This window comes from Thermobia domestica, chromosome 7, assembly GCF_964235325.1.
Source record: "Thermobia domestica chromosome 7, izTheDome1.hap1.1, whole genome shotgun sequence".
NCBI lineage: Eukaryota > Metazoa > Arthropoda > Insecta > Zygentoma > Lepismatidae > Thermobia > Thermobia domestica.
In genome coordinates this window covers 154,600,905-154,619,172 of record NC_137460.1, presented here as the reverse complement: position 1 = coordinate 154,619,172, position 18,268 = coordinate 154,600,905, and the positions used below count along the sequence as shown (strand labels likewise).

General features: G+C 34.3%; 1 protein-coding gene across 1 annotated transcript in view; it reads left to right on the top strand.

The window, feature by feature from the left end:
- LOC145690507 (uncharacterized) overlaps positions 1–18,268 on the top strand; it is a 95,576-nt gene that overhangs the window by 74,010 nt on the left and 3,298 nt on the right. Inside the window, exons 4-5 of the mRNA XM_081765456.1 lie at positions 5,081–5,133; positions 11,671–11,770. Coding sequence (XP_081621582.1) covers positions 5,081–5,133; positions 11,671–11,770 — 153 coding nt within the window. The remainder of the gene's footprint in view (positions 1–5,080; positions 5,134–11,670; positions 11,771–18,268) is intronic.

The following is an 18,268-nucleotide window of genomic DNA, read 5'->3' as shown; positions in this document are numbered from 1 at the left end:
CCTGGATCCACCACTGCATATATATATATATACCGTTTCTAAAAATAAAAGTGCCGGTACGCTGGACCTCAGGTTCATAATGGTTAAAAAGTTGCATACCTTTTAGGGCATTATTATTATTATTATTATTATTATTATTATTATTATTATTATTATTATTATTATTATTATTATTATTATTATTATTATTAATAATAATAATAATAATAATAATAATATCCAGTAGCAAATCACGAGTTTTGTAACTAAAATCTTTTACATATATACTAAAAATCTCTACATATATATAAAGATGTTTTTAAAATATCTGATTCTTACATCTTAATTTTATAATACAATAAGCGTAATGATAATCAATATTTCTTAGTGATTTGTTTCTTGCTTTTTTCTCTTTTTGTAAACAGACGAAAGTAAGCTGCTATTGTTTGTTTTCAAAAGGCATCAAGAGTTCCACAAATATTAAATTTCAACAACTCACATAGACTACATTGTTCACATAATGTTCTTCAGAGTACTAGTCATGCTACATTTCTCTACTAAATTAACGGATAACCTTTGCGAAAAATTCTAAGGGATGTTTTCACTTAATTCTCTTCGTAATAATGAATAAAACCAATTAATTGGATACATTGAAATGGGAATTGAATAAAGGCTGTTCTGCGGAGAAAGTGCAGAGGTGGAGTCTCAACAGAATTTTCGTACTGGCTTTCAGTTTAATTCATTTGAGTTCAGTTTAGAAGAGTTAATATTCCGTTCGCATTAAAAAGGTGCCGGTACGGCGTAACGTTGCCTACCTCCAGAAATAAAACATATATATATATATATATATATATATATATATATATATATATATATATATATATATATATATATATATATATATATATATACCCACCATGTTGAAATTTTGGGTACGCTAGTGCCTCAGAGTACGCGTCCTTGGCGTGGGAGACCAGGGTTCGATTCCCAGCGGGAGCTCATGTGGTTTGGATTCCACGTTAATTAGTAGGTGCCTTCTCATATAGCCTCGCTGCTGAAAGGGACGTTAAACTCAAAATCAACTCAACTCAAGTACTGCCTCAGACTTTACCAAATTATTTGAATACTGAGAATTTACGAATGGTGGATTGGAATCCATTGTGAGTTTTTACTAGAAACATATCCATACATGCTTCCGGGGTGAGCCTCCCCAGGGTTGATCATTACCACTCCCCAAGTAAGATTAACTCCAATTACATGTTACTCTTGTACAGAGTAAGTCCTTTAACTTACAGCATCCCAGTGCAGCCCCCTTACATTTTGATTTAGCCTTCGCACGGGCAAAATTTTCTGGAAGAAAGCCTGGTCATTACGTAGACTACTTTCTTTCTTTCTTTTTTTTTTTTTAAATAAATAAATTAACGCACAACAGCTATAGATACTTTGTTCATGCTACATCAGTAATCTCAAGTTTACCTTAAAATGAATAGTTAGATACTGGTATGCGATTTTTTATACAGATACATGTTAGCTTTCGCACATTAAAAAGAATTATTACTTTATCATTCATGAACTGTATTATTAATAAAGAATTTTCGTAACACTATATACATAGGTCGCATCTAGAATGAGAAACGTTGGTTCGACTCCCGGTAGAGACACATGCAGTTCGGATTCTACTTTAAAACAAAGAACTTCGTCTTATGTGTACAGGTTTGGCAGCAATGAATCGTTTAATTGAAAAAGAAACTGTGTGGTGTATGCAATAAGTGTTCTTAATGTTAATTTGATTAGACTGATTTGGAATTTAAGTCCCATTCAGCGCCAAGGCTATACAGATGCTGGATCCAAATCAAATAAGCTGCCACCGGGAATCGAACTCGACCTCCCGCTCCAAAGGCATGTATGCTAACCATATAACTACGAGTTATTAACGTTAAGTTCTAACACAAACTTCTTTCACTAGGATGTATCAGCGTAAATTTTCATACCATTAGTAAAAAGGGCCCACGCGTGGATAAATTCCTAATTGTGCTTTTTTATACTAATTTGAGAATACTGAATCCAATAAAACTATTTTTAAACATATCTGTCCATGAGGTCACGAGAAAAATAAACCCAAAATTGGGATTTTTGAAGTACGCTTATGCCAATAGTAAAAGTACCTACGCTTCAATACATTTCTAATTGCATTTTTATATAAATTTGAAGATTCTGAATCCAATAGAACATTTTCGAACATATCCATTCATGAAGTCACGAGAAAAATTATTTCAAAGTTGAAATATTTTAATTTGTATCCCAAATTTGAGATAACTTCTTTTAGATACCCCATGGATGCGTATGTTTAAAACTATTAGGTGTACAACTTTGCTTCCGCCGTTTTTTTTTTTTTTTTCAACATTCGAGGCTTTATTGTAAAAGACTGGTTATGCATTTATGATTCAAAATTTTGTCTATTGTTGGCCACTACTTTTTCCCATCTTTCGGGCAGAGTATGAATCCCGCGTCGAAAAAACTGCTCATCCTTTAATGCGAACCATGTATCGATCCAATTTTTGACTTCTTCATAAGAACGTAAGCGCCGGTCAGTGTGCCATTGATCGAAACAAGTGATAGTCAGAGGGAGCAATGTCTGGAGAATACGGCAGGTGGGGAAGAACTTCCCGTTTCAAAGTTTCCAAGTACCGGTATGTTTTGACAGACTTTGCGAGATCGAGTCGAGTTGCATAATCACTTTACCGTGTCTCTCGTTGTATTGAGGCCGTTTCTCTTTCAATGTTCGGCTTAAAAGTATTAATTGCTTTCGATACAGATCGCCTGTGATTGTTTCAATCGGTTTTAGCAGCTCATAATACACTATGCCAAGCTGATCATACCAAATACAGAGTATGGCCTTGGAGCTGTAAATATTCGGTTTAGTCATTGATATGGAAGCATGGCTGGAAAATCCCCATTAATTTTCTGTGCTTAGGATTACCGTAATGAACCCATTTTTTGTCCCCAGTCACAATGCGATGCAGAAATCCCTTTCATCTTTGCTTTCAAGCAGCTGTTCACAAACAAACAAACGCCGTCCAACATCTTTCGGCTTCAACTTATTCGGCACCCAATTTCCTTCTTTCTGAATCATTCTCATGGCTTAGAGGCGTATCTAATGGCTCGTTGTACAAAATATCTATTGTTTTATTGCTATCCGTCAGTAGCGTCTCTTGAGGGAAGTTGCATCGGTGAAAATTAACATCTTATCGTTACGAACAAAGGAAAGAAAACATAAAACATATGCTAATTCTTGATACAACTTGTAACGATGAAATGTGTACTAATTCCTTTAGCCTATAGCGATAACATGTTAATTTCTACCGATGTGGGTTTCCTCATTAGCAGCTACTGCAATCAATAAATACAGTTGAACTCAATATTAATAAGGAGTCGTTTCGTTTTCTAATTTTCACATTTTCTCTAAGATATTGTGACTTTAATATATCGATCTTGAATAAACGAAAATAAATCATTATCGATTTGATGTTGATTATACATATACCTGTTTATTTAAATTATCATTTTAAATTGATTCAAATGACTTTATTAAACCGGCGGAGTAATAATAAAGATAGAAGAAAGTTCGAAGTAATGATAACGAGTAAAGAAGCTCATGAAACATCAGAGTAATAAAGTAGTGCATATACTCCTAGCAAATGAGATACTAAATTCATTGTACTGGGTGTATCAAAAGTCCCGGGCCATAGGCCAACTCCGTTATGTGTAAAGATAAGAATAAAACATGGACAGAAGACAACGTTGTTGGAAATACGTGGTTTTCAATCTAAAATGGTGGAATTTTTCCAATCGGACCAGTTGTTTGAGCTCCGCACTAGTAAGGCGCCCAATGTTAAATAAAAAAGCAAGATTTCCTATTCGACTGTTCGAACGAAATACGTGGACACACGAACGTGACACAGGGAACGTATAATTTGTTGTGTGAGGAAATCTAAAACACCTTAAATCCGTTTCCCAACAATGCTGTGATGTTGTTATAGAGAGGGGGCCCAAGGAAAGAACCTGCTGAATTAACATTTTTTTTTTTATTTAACATAAGACCCCTTACCAATGTGGAGTCCAAACGGATGATGCGATTGGAAAAATTCCACCATTTTAAATTGTAAACCACCTATTTCCAACAATTTTCTTTCTTCCCATTTTCTCGTATCTTTATTCATAAAGGAGTTGGCCTATGGCCCTGGGCTTTTGATACACCCAGTATAGAGGGAAAAGGACGAAAATGTGCTGTGTAGTGTCACACAAAATAATGCATATCATGAGTACTAAAAGATAATCGTTGATCTTTCAACAAGCAAACATTTTAAAGTGTTTTAAAGGTGTTATACAACTATTGGTCATTTAATTGTTTTAGGCAATTCGTTCCATACCCTTGGTCCTGGCATTTAGTCATAGGTCATTTTACTTTCTCAATGAAAATGTCTCTAAGCCTTTCTAGTTTTTAACAGAGCTCCTAAGATTGTACACTAAAGTTAAAATACACCTTTTCATTGGGTACAATTGATACAGCAGTTGCATATAAAGATAGGAGCACTTTGACTGTCGTTCTCATATGTCAATGATTAACTCCACTCAGCATTAGTATCATAGAAGCTCGATCTAAATGCTTCCTCTCTCTCTTTTGTTTTTCTAATATACATCTTAGTCTGGCAATTTTTACTAAAATAAGTTTCCTAACTCTTTGAACCTAGCGTAAATAGGATATTGCTTGAATGTGTGAAGATAAGGTCCTTTATTATGCGAAGAAGAAAGAAGGAAGTACAATATAAGCAATCTTTATTTTCGGCAAGCTAACTAGCAGTTCAGAAATAATCTGTAGTTACTAAAAAAGAATCCAAAGTGAACATACAAAGTATTATTTCCATTGTTTTCAAATCATATCTTTGCTTTTCTGCCTTATTTAGCGGCAGCAATGGCGCCTGTGCACCACTGTTTCATATGTAGTTTTAAAACTTGTCCGGGTCAAACTGGGACAAGTGTCTAACTTAAAGAAGTTTTATTATATCTATAAATTCACTTTGAAATTGTTCTGCTTTTACAGTGGCTATTCCTGGGACGACAATACGAAAAGGTGTTACAGAACTGAAGACCAATGTAAGTGACTATTCATTATTATATTTAGCTTTTAGGTAATTATTCTTTAGGTTGGGAAGTAATAGAGTCTCAATACCTTAACACACTCAGAAACATATATTCATGAATGGACTTTTTAAAAAAACTTCCGCCTTCTTTTGAGAATTTAAACCTTTTAGTAGATTCCAAGGACTTCACCTTCTTTTGAGAATTTAAACCTTTTAGTAGATTCCAAGCGACTTCTTAAATTTGTTTTTCTTTTTCTTTTTTAAAAAGAAAATTTCATTAAGCGTACTCTAAAACATTTATTACTTTCAAAACTGGATTTGGATTCTATTTCGATCTTAAGGGAACTTTAGTTCTTAATTTTCACATAATAAGCGAATTTTGAGTACTATTTTTTTAAAGCTGGTTTCATTTTTTTCTGGTAAAATTTTCCTTCGCTAGTTATAAAGATTACTAAAAATAAAAGGTTTCTACGAACGTGGATCAGGAAAGGACATCTAGAATGTGTAAAAATTAGTGGTGGGCATAAAAACCGGTTTTTCGGTTTTTAGAAACACCGAAACCGGTTTTTTGAAAAACCGAAACCGTTTTTAAAACTAAAACGGTTTGGGTTTTCTCCAAACCGGTTTATGTTTTTCTTCAAAACCGGTTATCGGTTTTCTCCAAAACCGGTTATCGGTTTTCTCCAAAACCGGTTCGGTTTCGGTTTCTTCAAAACCGGTTCCGTTTCTTTCAAAATTTGTTCTATTTCTGACTAGAATAGTGTTTCTTGTTCTCCGGAAACCGAATCTGTTTCCACAGAAATAGTTTTGTGTTTTCCAAAAGTTTTAATCGAAACCGGTTTTGGAGAAAACAGAAATGTCGGTTTTTCGGGTTTCGGTTCTTTTAGAAACCGGTTTCCGGCTTTTATAAAAACCAGTTTTGCCCATCCCTAGTAAAAACATTGTTCAAAGCATCAAATCTCGAGTTCATTCGACAAATACATGTCGATAAATATACGAACTACATAAACTAGTGTGTTCTATTCTATCACAATTTCCAGGCTTGAATATTGTTCGAATATTAATTATATCTTCGCAACGAGTATTATGCGTGAAGCCTGGAGATCAATCTGACTGTACAAATAAAATAAGAAGTTCTGTTTTGGAGAAAATTTGTATAAATACACGGTTTCTGTAATATTGATTTTCAATATTACTAGTACGCATTTTTTTAATAATAGCATATATGACGTTTCACACATTGTCAAAAGCTTTTTTACATTTTCGAGTTTTTTTTTGTTTTTGTTTTTGATTTTAACTATCAAATTTCTTAACACCTGTCTCCCTTCTTATATTTGTTATTCCATATATACAGGGTGGTCCAAAAGTAGGTATACAGTATCGTACTGATCAGCTCATTACATTTTATATCATTTCTTGTTGTTATTCAGCAGGTAGACTTAGTTTCTTTTATTTGTTCTTAATGTCCTTTTACTTATACCTTAAGCTCAGAATAGCCAAAGCGAATAAACTCGCAAACTAGAATGTTATATTTGATCAATGCACGGGTGTATATATACTTTTGGGTCACCCTCTATTTTGTCTCACTCACTTCTAGGTCTATTTCTGTTGCTCTTGTTGTAGGTAGAGAAAGATTCATACATTTGTTTTTTTGATCTAACAATCAAAACAATATCATCAGCATATGCATACATTTGGAGAATATGGTACCTTTCTTTTCACATACATAAAGAGTTAATAATGACGAAAGAATGCTGGACACTATCTTGTCGCTTATTGGTAGTATCAATATTTAACAAATATCAAAACGCTCTCATGTGTGATTATATAGCACCAAAATTGAAGTCGATCATGAGCATAAGACAGCAATATCAGAACATCAAAAATATTTTTAAACATTGTCTGCAAGATAAAGTTTGATTTTAAAGCATGGATATTTAGATCGCACTTACATCAGCTTGTATATACATAATTTCTTGAACTGTTTTTGGTAGATCGTATGGTTTTTGTGTAACGAATACACGGACAGTTCGTTGATAGATATTAAATGAAGGATATTTATATATATATATCATAAGTGTAGTAATAAAAGGCTGTTGTAATATTTTTAATAGCCTAGATTGTTTTAAAAATTGTTTCCACATAATTTTCTCGTTTTAAAGTCTCAAAGTATGCATTTTTAGATTCACGACTAGTTTGCGCTAGTACCCCACTATTGCCGCGACCTTATCCTGATAGCCGAGATACGCAGCTTCAATTCAGGCGACTCCGCGCACATTACATAGTTCCTCCCGTTACACAAGTAAAACATTACTTAGGAGATCAATTCAAAGAGCTAATTGAGTTCAAGTATATAAAAATGTCAATACAGAAACAATATGTAAAATAAATGACACTACATTTATTAGTAAAGGGTTATGAAAATGACGTCACGACTCAGAATCGGAAAGAGAGAAGGAAAGAAAGGAGTGAAAAGCCGGCAGCTAAGATGCGAGTCTCTTGCAAGTGTTGCAAGATTATAAACTTGAAAACTCTTATAACAAAAGCAGAGGACCAGTAAAATTACTTAATTGGTCAATGTTAGAAACCGTCCACAATGGATAGGAAATGGCTTAATATTTTTATATGATATATAAATTAAATAGAGTAACTACCCCGTAAGAAACTTCATTGCCTGCTGATAAATGAAACAAAAGAAATAACAGAACTCACATGTAACTTCTGCAATTTTTGTGCAGAGAGTAACACTGCTCTGCCAAATATCGTCTTCGCGCGTGCGTTAGAGTGGGTACGTGGGTGTACTGAAACTGAAACCATGAAGAGTGTTAAGCGCGAAGTTGAAAATATGAATGAATCCGAATTATCATCTTCTCAGTATTATCGCAAACACGAGGAAGGGAAACCTCTTTAAAGTTAAGCAAAGTAAATTGTCAACAATTTGTACGCTCGACTAAGAGAAAAATATGCAGACAAAACTATTGGAAATTGTTAATATGATTGTTGCCGGTTCGCTGTGGTTTACTCAGTGCCAATGTAGAGTTGTTGTGCTTTTAGAAAAAAAAAATCGTATTTTTAATTTATTGTGTGGGAGGGTGGTTGCTCGTATGTTTCTGTTTATGATTGACCTTTTCCAGGTAGATATATGAGAATAACTTCATTTCTTATCCTTTCTTACCTTAATCAATTGAAATGAATAAGCAAAATAGTTTTCATGCTCTCGGGTTTTAATTGTGAGGATTGCAAATACATTACGTGCGAATTTCCAATACATTTATTACTATTGTCGTGTCTTCATGAATTATTAAAACAAATAGACCAAGAAACATATTTTTCGTAAGCGGCAGGAAAAGGACGAGAAATCATCGCTCCGCGCATATCAGCTGAAACTCAGAACAGCGCCAGTTGAAACCCTGGCGATTGAGAGCCAAACCAAAACACACACACACACATACAAAGGCTTCCCTGTGAAAAGGTTCGCGCGCCGACATGTATTAATGCACTTGTGATGCGGCTCTCAAGTTAACATTGCGTTTAGTTATAGGTATGGTTATATTTTGAGAGGAAAAAATATTACCATTACCTATACTTTGATACTGTACTATTGATGTACATTACCAGAAAATTATTCGTCCCGGTAGGGGCACTCGGTCGAAAAGCTGAAAAAAGCTTCCCCAGGCCAACATCCTGAATGTGGTTTTCCTCATTCATACCGGGCAAATACCGGGGAGGTACCTAACTTATAGGTCCCAGGTCGCTTCCTTCCTTCCCTTTCCTCGGAGAGTGTGCTTGCCAAGGAACGTCATCCCTCATATATGACGGGCTGACATGGCCATAGATACCGACAGCACAGAAATCTCAATCCTAACGTGATTTATAATCATGCAAATAGATATACAAGTTTGCTCTGCAATATACAAGTTTCTTTGAAAATATTATCTTTTTTACAAAATAATAAGAAAAGGAATTACTTTTGCTCTGTTAATAAGACTTCTAGTTACTGACATATACCAATAGAAATAAATATCTTCTGTGGATGTTTTTCTTTTAAAAACAATCTGTCTGGGAGAGGGCTGCAAATGAAGCTGTAAATGCGATTATTAATGTTTATCATCCAAATTAAGATGGTCCAACGGCATATATATTTCATGTCTATAAGCTTCCAATATATATCCATCAGAAAGTGGAATTGATTTTTTCTAAATAGCGTCATTTCTATCGATTTTTAAATTAGTCCAACCGAGAATGATATTTTTGCGAATGTGATTTAATTGGATTGATTAAAAAGAAAAACAAGAAATTTACATAATACTGACGGAAAAGATGAATTAGCATTCTCTTGGCCACCATCCCTCAAAGCTTGAAACTCTTTGCTTGAATGCTGGGATGGTTTTGATTTTTGGTGGAAGTTCTATGATTCAATCATCTTTGTTTTTTCCACTGGAAAGGGACCGCTGGTAGGGAGACAGGAAGCTTTTTTTGTTCTAAATGAGTTTTTTTTTTTTTTTTTAAAAAAAGATAATTATTGCTATCGCTTTCTTTAACCACTAATTTCTTTCGAAAGGCATGCTCTAGAGAACAGAAAACTCATATTATTGAAGAGGGAAAAGGATCTTCCCTCTAATTCTAGGTATATTGTTGTGGAGCGTCTGTACATTCCCACTGTCGATGATTTTATCTGTGCTCGCCCTCAGGTGTATGTATCTCGCCTTATATTTAGCATAAAAGAAAACTTGGTTTCTACAGCCAAGTATTTATTTACTTCTGAGGAAGAAGTTACAAGCTTAATATCACAATGTATAATAATGGTTATGAATGAACATACATAATGGACGAATTTCGTAAAATCTTACTGTTTGTGATTTATGAACAGTCAGTGTATCATTCAAATCAAGAGGGACACGGTGGCTCAGTAATAGAGCGTTTACCTCTGGTGTATGGGGTCCCTGGTTCGATTTGTCAGCCAAGTAAATTTGTGATGAACAACATCGTGACTGTGGGTTTTATGGAGGTACTCACGTTTCCTCCCACTTTTTCATTCCACCCATTCTTCCATTATCATTCACTTGTCTCAATCATCGTCTCCCTTAGCCTAAAGGGCATAATCGTGGGACGTTAAACTGAAATATTTAATTTCATTCAAATCATTTAATAACTAATTCTATGACTAGAATACTAAGTTAGCTCAGTATTAACATTGTTATTATATGATTATATTATTATGTATTTGTATATTATTATTATTATTTATTGAAGTGAAACTAATAAAAGTGATTAAGGCATCCAACATGGTTATTGACACTTTGTTGGCAAAACTCGCCAAGTACAGTTCGGTGCAATTAAATGTCCGTTGATGATATACTGTATAAAATTAAAGTATCATATCTCAACTGCAGCATGTCTTGTATCTTTAAAGGCTGGAAAGGAGAAAGAATTCTACTAGTTTCTCAAGAATAGTATTAAAGATTTCTAGAAAGACAATTGTAAAAACAACCAATTCAGGCGAACCAGCTGAATGACACTACAGTGAATTATACATGATGGTCAGTTTATAACACACCTTTCATTGTACCAAATGGAACATTAATTGAAGTAAACTAAAGTCCTCTGCAGCCCCAGCTGCCCTGACGAGTAAACTGAGTCAGGTGCTTGGTACAGGAAATAATAGAAGTTCCTCTTCTTTCTCAACAACAAACACCCTGGCTCAATCACTTGTGTCTAGATAGTATTCAAAAAGGGCATTTAAGGTGGATCACTAGGTGTTCCCAGTGCTATGCTAAACGCTGCTTAAATAGTGTGGCGTTGCCAGATAGTGTCGAGTGTTTACTGATGCCAGATAATAAAGGAAGTAATCATGGAATTCTGCTTAGATACTTACTAGAGAAGTTAGTTTTCGACCCTTGCCGCAACTCCGCTTCTCGAACTGCAACGCTAGAATCCAAGAATTTTCTTATTGTGACTACTACAGTAAACGTACAAATTTGGCAACAGCGCATTATGGCGTTCTGCGCAAGTTTCGTCTCAAAATCTATTTCCTTATATGTAAATTAATATTTAAATAAAATATGAAACATAACACGGAAAATTGTCAAACATTATATATCTATTTCGTAATAAGATCGTTACTTTAAAATACTTTACCCATACAAATGAACATTTCGTAAAACTGAGCACTTCTAGTAAGATCTTACAGCAAGTGCCATCTTGTGTGCTCATTGTAAAATGAATCAAATATATTATTTTATTTGTTACATTTTTGGATATCAGGAAACACAACCAAATGAATCAGTGTCTTGTGCTGTAGCTGAAACATTACTCTATCTTATAGTACAATATTTATAATGTGTAACGTTTCATTGCGCAGTAGTTAAGGCAATGAGCTAAAATATGTACTGACTTCCGGTAGTGATCCACCTTAACTTTTGGTATCGATTGATCATTGTGGAAATCTCCATCCCAGTAAACCGATTGAGTAGAAAGCAATATACTAATTTTAATCATATGTAATTTACATCTGGTATATAATTATAACCACATTATTTTCATTTTTCAGCAAACACTTTTGATGCAGTGAGAGATTTAGTAATACCAGGAATAGTTGTAATGACTATAGGAGCAATGGTGTACTTAGGGATCAAAGTATTTTGTAGTTGGTAAGTATAAAAGAACGCAAGTACAGGATAAACTTGAGTTGAATTCTTTTTGTACATGAGACAAAAATAGTTTCTTAAATGTTAAAGACAATGATTTTATTATTGTTTACATGATATCCAACTAAAAGAACATTTAAGCATACTACGAGGACTATTTTTTTTTTAAACACCTGCTAAGCCATTACAGGAGAACAACGTGAAATATTGAAACGTGGATAGACAAAGTTGTTCTTTGGACGTCGCCCATACTTCAAATAAATTACGGGTTCTACTGTTAAATCACTTTGGAGCAGCGACTTTCAAACCATATCGACTGTAATCGAAATTCGGAACGTCCATCAAGAGTGACCTACGTGGCGTAATTCGATTTTTTCAGACAGAAGGGCATAATATAGTCGCAATTCATTGTATAGTGAGTAAGGATTATGGTGGCAACTTTATGGGTGATGGCTGTGTATACGACTGCTGCAGAGAGTTTAAAGAAGGACTTACCGATATTCACGAGTAGGATGGCGAAGGGTAGAAATCTGTGGTGAGATGTGATCTTGTTGAACTCGTGAATCATGATTTCTAAACTGTGTAATGAGTTCCCTGAAATCAGCGCTTGGAGAAATCGAACTGTACCATATAGTGGCTCTGCCGAGGGAAAGCAGTGGCCACGGTCCTTCCCCCAAATGGTGACTTACATATACCATTGGGTCTGGGAGGAGATACCGAGTGTCTCAACGTATCCATGGTACCTCAACACGTAAGAGAGAGGGAGTCTCGTATTGCTTGGACGATCCTACCGGGAAGGGAATGTCAGATTCTACCTGTAGGAGGACCGAATGGTGATTGGGAAAAAGTGCCCATCTCAGTCAGGTATCTGGGAAACAGTTTCTGATTCCAGTAAAAGGAAGGAAATCCTGCAGGATAGGGCTGGCATCAAACTCAAATGGTGAGTTAACATGTACCATTGGATCTGAGATGCGATATGGAAATATCTCGACGTGTGAGCAGTACCTCTACGCGAAAATTGATGGCTATTGAACGATAGAGGTAGGCAGGGCCTGGAATGAACAAGCCCCTCAGGCATTCCTAAGGATCCCAGAATCGGGTTGGACTCTTCCAGGCTGTGGTCAACCATAGAATTCGATAACCTATGTGAGTTCATCCCAGTAATCTTGGTATTGGTGAGCATGGGCGGGAGGATGAGCTTGCTTTACAACGGGTACCATGCTTGCAGAGCATGGGAGGCCTTGACTCGCTAGCAAGGCCATCTCCACCAGTAGGCTACTGGTAGGCAGTCAGGACTTCGGTCTGGCCGCGCAATGGGCGTATCCCACTCCCTTAGAGAATAAGAGTTATATATCATTTTGCGAACTAAAAGTGAGGGACACATCTTGAAGGAACACTTCGTGCATCAAGACAACTGTCCAAGATGGCGGAACTATGGGCGGGTACCAGTGTTGGCGGAAACGGTCCATTAAATAGGTTGAACAGCCGCAGCACGCCCTCTAAGTGTGCGAAATGTGGTGAGTAGATCACTAGTTCCTTTGCTATGTTGTCACGCTCGCTATTGCACAACGATTGAGCGACAGAGTTTGTCTATCTGTGTGGAGAATGGGCGATGTCCAATGAACAATTAGCCTTATCCTCGTTTCGTCATCTCACGTACTTTTCTTCTGGTGGCTTAACAGAGGATGAACAGAAAATTCTAATTTGTATAATATGGTATTTGCAAACCGCAGCAAGTGGAAGCACAAAAATTCTCAATCTAAATCGAAAATGCTACGGTAATGTTCAATCAAATTATAATTGCACTGCAATTATATTTGTAAGATCAAAACTATTAATAAGAAATACTATAGCTTTTATAGCCAAAGTCTTGATCCGAACAGATGATGCGTGTTCAGTGTATTGACATGCACAGCCATTACTTTGATCTTTCTTTGTCTACCTCTCGCTACTTCTTAATTCAAGATCTACAATTGTCTTACCGTGTTGGATTAATGCCGAAAAATTCTAGGCCAACATAAAATAAAAATCTGAATCCATATTTGAAATTGTTCGTGGCACAATGCGCACAAATGACTAGATTTTGTGATTACTGTGTTTCACAAAATACAGATGAGTTATTTATTTTATCAGATATTAATGTTAGTTTCATTATTTTTAACAGTTTTTAGCGATAAGTATGAAACTGAATGAACCAAACTGCACTTCGTTTCATTGCACACAGCGAGAAATTATTTAGCACAATTGATTTTGTTGTCAGAATGCAGATATATATATATATATATGTTGATTTTCAAAAATAATAAAAGGTACGCGCCACCATACTAAACTTTACTCGCTCCAACTCTTTAAACTAAATCATGATGTGCTGCACGAAACATTTTCTTGTGAAATAGAAACAAAATTATAAGGCGTTTTCGGAAAATTTCGCCCAAAGAAAATTCATCCCGAAAAGTAAATTACCCCTTTGTAAATTTTTCCATAACAAAATGACTTTTGATATATGTTAGGGTTATTAATGAGAAATTTGTACATAAAATAAGATCACAAACTCGTATTTCACAAAACTGTGAAAAAAAAAAGTAAACTATCCCTTGCAGATATTCTCATGAAAGTTATTGATGCAACATTATAGGAATATTAATGAAACATTTATTTATGAAAAATGAACAAAATCCCTTGAATCGTTTTTTGAGAAAGTAGTCTGAAAAGAAACTCATCCCATGGGTAAACTACTCCTTGTAATTTTCTTTCGTAAAGAGTAATTCGTGCAACATTATAGAGTTATTGATAAAATTGTGATTATTGATCAATTTGCAACAAAAACAATTATTATGCATATAACAAAGCTTTTCAACAATTGTTGATATAAAGTCCAGCTTATCAAAACATTAAAATGTGTAAAATTTAAACAGATGTACAAAAGTTTAAAATAACTAAATAATTCATTTTCCTACTTACACAAGAGGAAATCACCAGAACGGATTTGATATTACCTGGAAATGATCTAAAAGAAAAAATATTGCCCAGGGAGTAATATATAAAAACTACTCTTGTTAGAGTAAACATACCTCATCCAGTTCCTTTCCACGTGGTAACGTGCCAAGGACCGACGAGGCATTGTCACGTTGGGTAAAAACAGCTGTGCGCTGTATTAGAAAAGATGTGGAACGAACTTCTCAGGTAACGCAAGAAATACGTCTTCCTACCTCCCAAATAAATTCAAGACTTCTTGCACTCCAAATGTCACTAGTCTCAATAGCAATTGGAGTGAAAACAAAATTTTCGAGAAAGTTGTATTTTCTTGTTTTTCAGCTTCTCTGCGATTAGCAACAGCTCCAGCATTTATTACAGGTAGAGGGAGACTTGAATGAGCGTATGCATCAGCGCATATAAAGTCCCATAATAGGCATTTACCTCTCACCCATGGAACAATTGTCATGTTAATAAAATGTTTATTTATGAAGTATAAACAATATCGCCTGAGTCGTTTTTGAGACAATCTCCCGAAAAGAACTCAGCCCAAAAAAGAAACTACCCCTCATATATTTTTCAGGGCAAATAAGTTATGCCATATTGTCAGCTAATTAATGAAATAGGAACAAACTCCCCTATGTCGCTTTTGAGAAAATCATCCTTAAAAAACTCACCCACAAGAATAAACTACCCTTCGTGCATTTTTTTTTTCAGGATAGATAAGTTACGTTACGCCATATTGCCAGGTTATTAATTACATAATTATTTATGAAATATGAACAAAATCACCTGAGTCGTTTTCGAGAAAATTCAAAGAAAACTCATCCCAAGTATAAACTAACATTTGTACATTTTTCAGAAGAACTGATTGTAAGCTATGCCAGATTGTCAGGATAGTAATGAAATATTTATTTATGAAAATGGACAATATCGCGGGATTTTTTTTTAAAAGATCGTCTGAAAAAACTCACCACCAAGAGTAAACTACCCTTTCTCGATTATTCCCAGAGAAGTGACTTATACCACAGTATGAGTTTGTTATTGAGAAATTGATTTATGAAATATGAACAAAATCGTTACGACGGTTTTTGAGAAAATAGCAAATTTTGATTTTCATCCTTCAGTAAACTACCTTTATTTTTATGGGTAGGAACAACATTTGATAAACCCCCAGGAGAACCACATAAAAACCTAGTTAAAAATTTTGTCTCGATACGTTGAACGGTATGGCCTCTAGGTGAATGTACATCAGGACGAATGGACGAAGAGATGGACAGACGTCGAAAAATTACTTTTTTCGGCAGGTATGGGCGATGAAACACGTTAATCCGGGGAAAGTCGAATTCGATTTTTTTTTCACGATCACCATACTTTCTTGACGTCCTTCGTCACTCGAAAGTAAAAATGTATATTTTTCAAAAGGTTGCCGTAAACCATGACACTGTATATTGTTACGGAACGTATACAAGCATGCAAACACCGAAATTTTCGTGTTTCTAACCAAAGTATGTACAGTATGTAATAAACTGATATTCTTATTGTCTTCCATTATGGATTGCTATTTGTATTTCAAACAATAATTTTAAGGAGTAAGCATTTGTTTTAATTATTCCTGTTCATTCTTATATTAATTTTTAGTTTATTTTTTCTTTACTTTACTTTCACTTTAGATTAATTTAGCTTTTGATTTTAGTTTATTTTCCGAATTTTGTTTGTATATATATATAATAATTTATATTTATTTTCCTATCTTTCGTTTCAGGTAAAGCAACATACTTTTACGTTATATACGGTATATCTTAATGTGCTAAATCTGCTATGTGTCTCACCACTTACATTTATCACATTTAATCATGGACCCACGTCGTAGACAGAAACTACATAACATTGATATTAGTTCAGGTTTCAAAACAACTCTCAGAACTGGTGAATTGCTTCAATTGTTTTTCCTATGCGTCTATAGTCAGGTAGTATAATGTCTATGCTGAAACTTTCTGCTAGTTTTCGTAATCATTTTTTTTCTCTCCAAAATTTCAAGATGACTGATTTACCAAATGATTTGATTGTATCTCATAAGAATGAATGTCTTCATATTGTTGATATAGTGTTGATATGTAATGCGAGATTGAAGCTTTCAGTAATAATTTATTAAACATTCTCATATGTGACGTAATAATAATTGGTTGGAAAACGAGTTTGTCAACAATAAATACAACATTTGGAGGATATTATACAAAAAAAAATAAATAAATAAAATAAATAAATAAATAAATAAAATAAAATAAAATAAAAACTTTCAAACAAAATTCAAATATATATTTATATATGTTATAAGAATGCACTCTTTCTCTTTTGAAGTTGCAGTATTGAGATCAACTTGAACTTAAATGGTAGTTGGTAGTTAACTTCTTTTGATATGACTTCCTTTATTTTCCTTTGTTTTATTTTTTTCTTTCTTTTTCCTTTTTTATTATTTTTTTTACTTACTTTCGTTCATATCGTATAAAATCAAGTTTATGATTTTATTTTTACCTTTCTCTTGTTTAAAAAGTAACTGAAGCAGTAAGTGAAAAACTGAAAAGGTAGTATGTTCCTTGAGCAGTTTGTTCCACAATGTACGTAGCTATATTGTTGCCGAAGTATATGGGAAAAAACGCATAGCATTGAACAAGAAGGTCCTAGTTCAAGCCAAGATGGTTGTCATTTGATTTATCTGTAACATTTTTAAGTTTGACAATTCTGAACTTCGGTGATTCGCTGCTTAGAATACTCTCACAGGTGGAATATTTTATTTTGGGAGCAAACACTCAAAGTAAAATTAGACCGAGAATAGTAACGCTGAAAAATTCTAATGGTATCTGCACATAGAAACACCAGTTAGTACAATTATGACTCATAATTTACTGATTACAGAATCACTGTAATGTAAGTAAATTCATGATTATTGAATATCAGAATAAGATGACAGTCTAGAAAGATTTGATATTCAACATATATTGTATCTAGTATTCGTAACAATTTCATGACTATGTGCTATAGGAAACTACTTTCTCGTAATCAATTTATAACAACATTATATGAGTGCATGCTGAACCTGAATAAGGCACATACAAGATAGACACACACACACACACACCAAAAAAAAAATCGAGAAAGGCATTTTGCATAAAGGAGACAAAACGTATTCACTGACAAGGTTTAAAATGTAATTTTATTCTATGTAGACTTGAGTATTTCGGAATATATGACACTCAATGTCTCCTAAGTGCAGGCAAGTCTTTCTTCCATACTTTGATCTTAGCTTATGAAAGAAATTCTGGAAAAAGCACTAACGTAAGTGAAATTTTCACGTTTCCAGTTATCAAATGTTTCTGAGAGACCGTCAATCTCTATAAGCGAGTGAATTTATAGTCATTCATGTTCTTGGTTCTCAGTCTCAACCTGTCAAATACCTCAGACTAATTACTAAAAATATTGCATCAGATAAAGGCAAATTATAATAGAGAAAACGCAAATTTAATTATT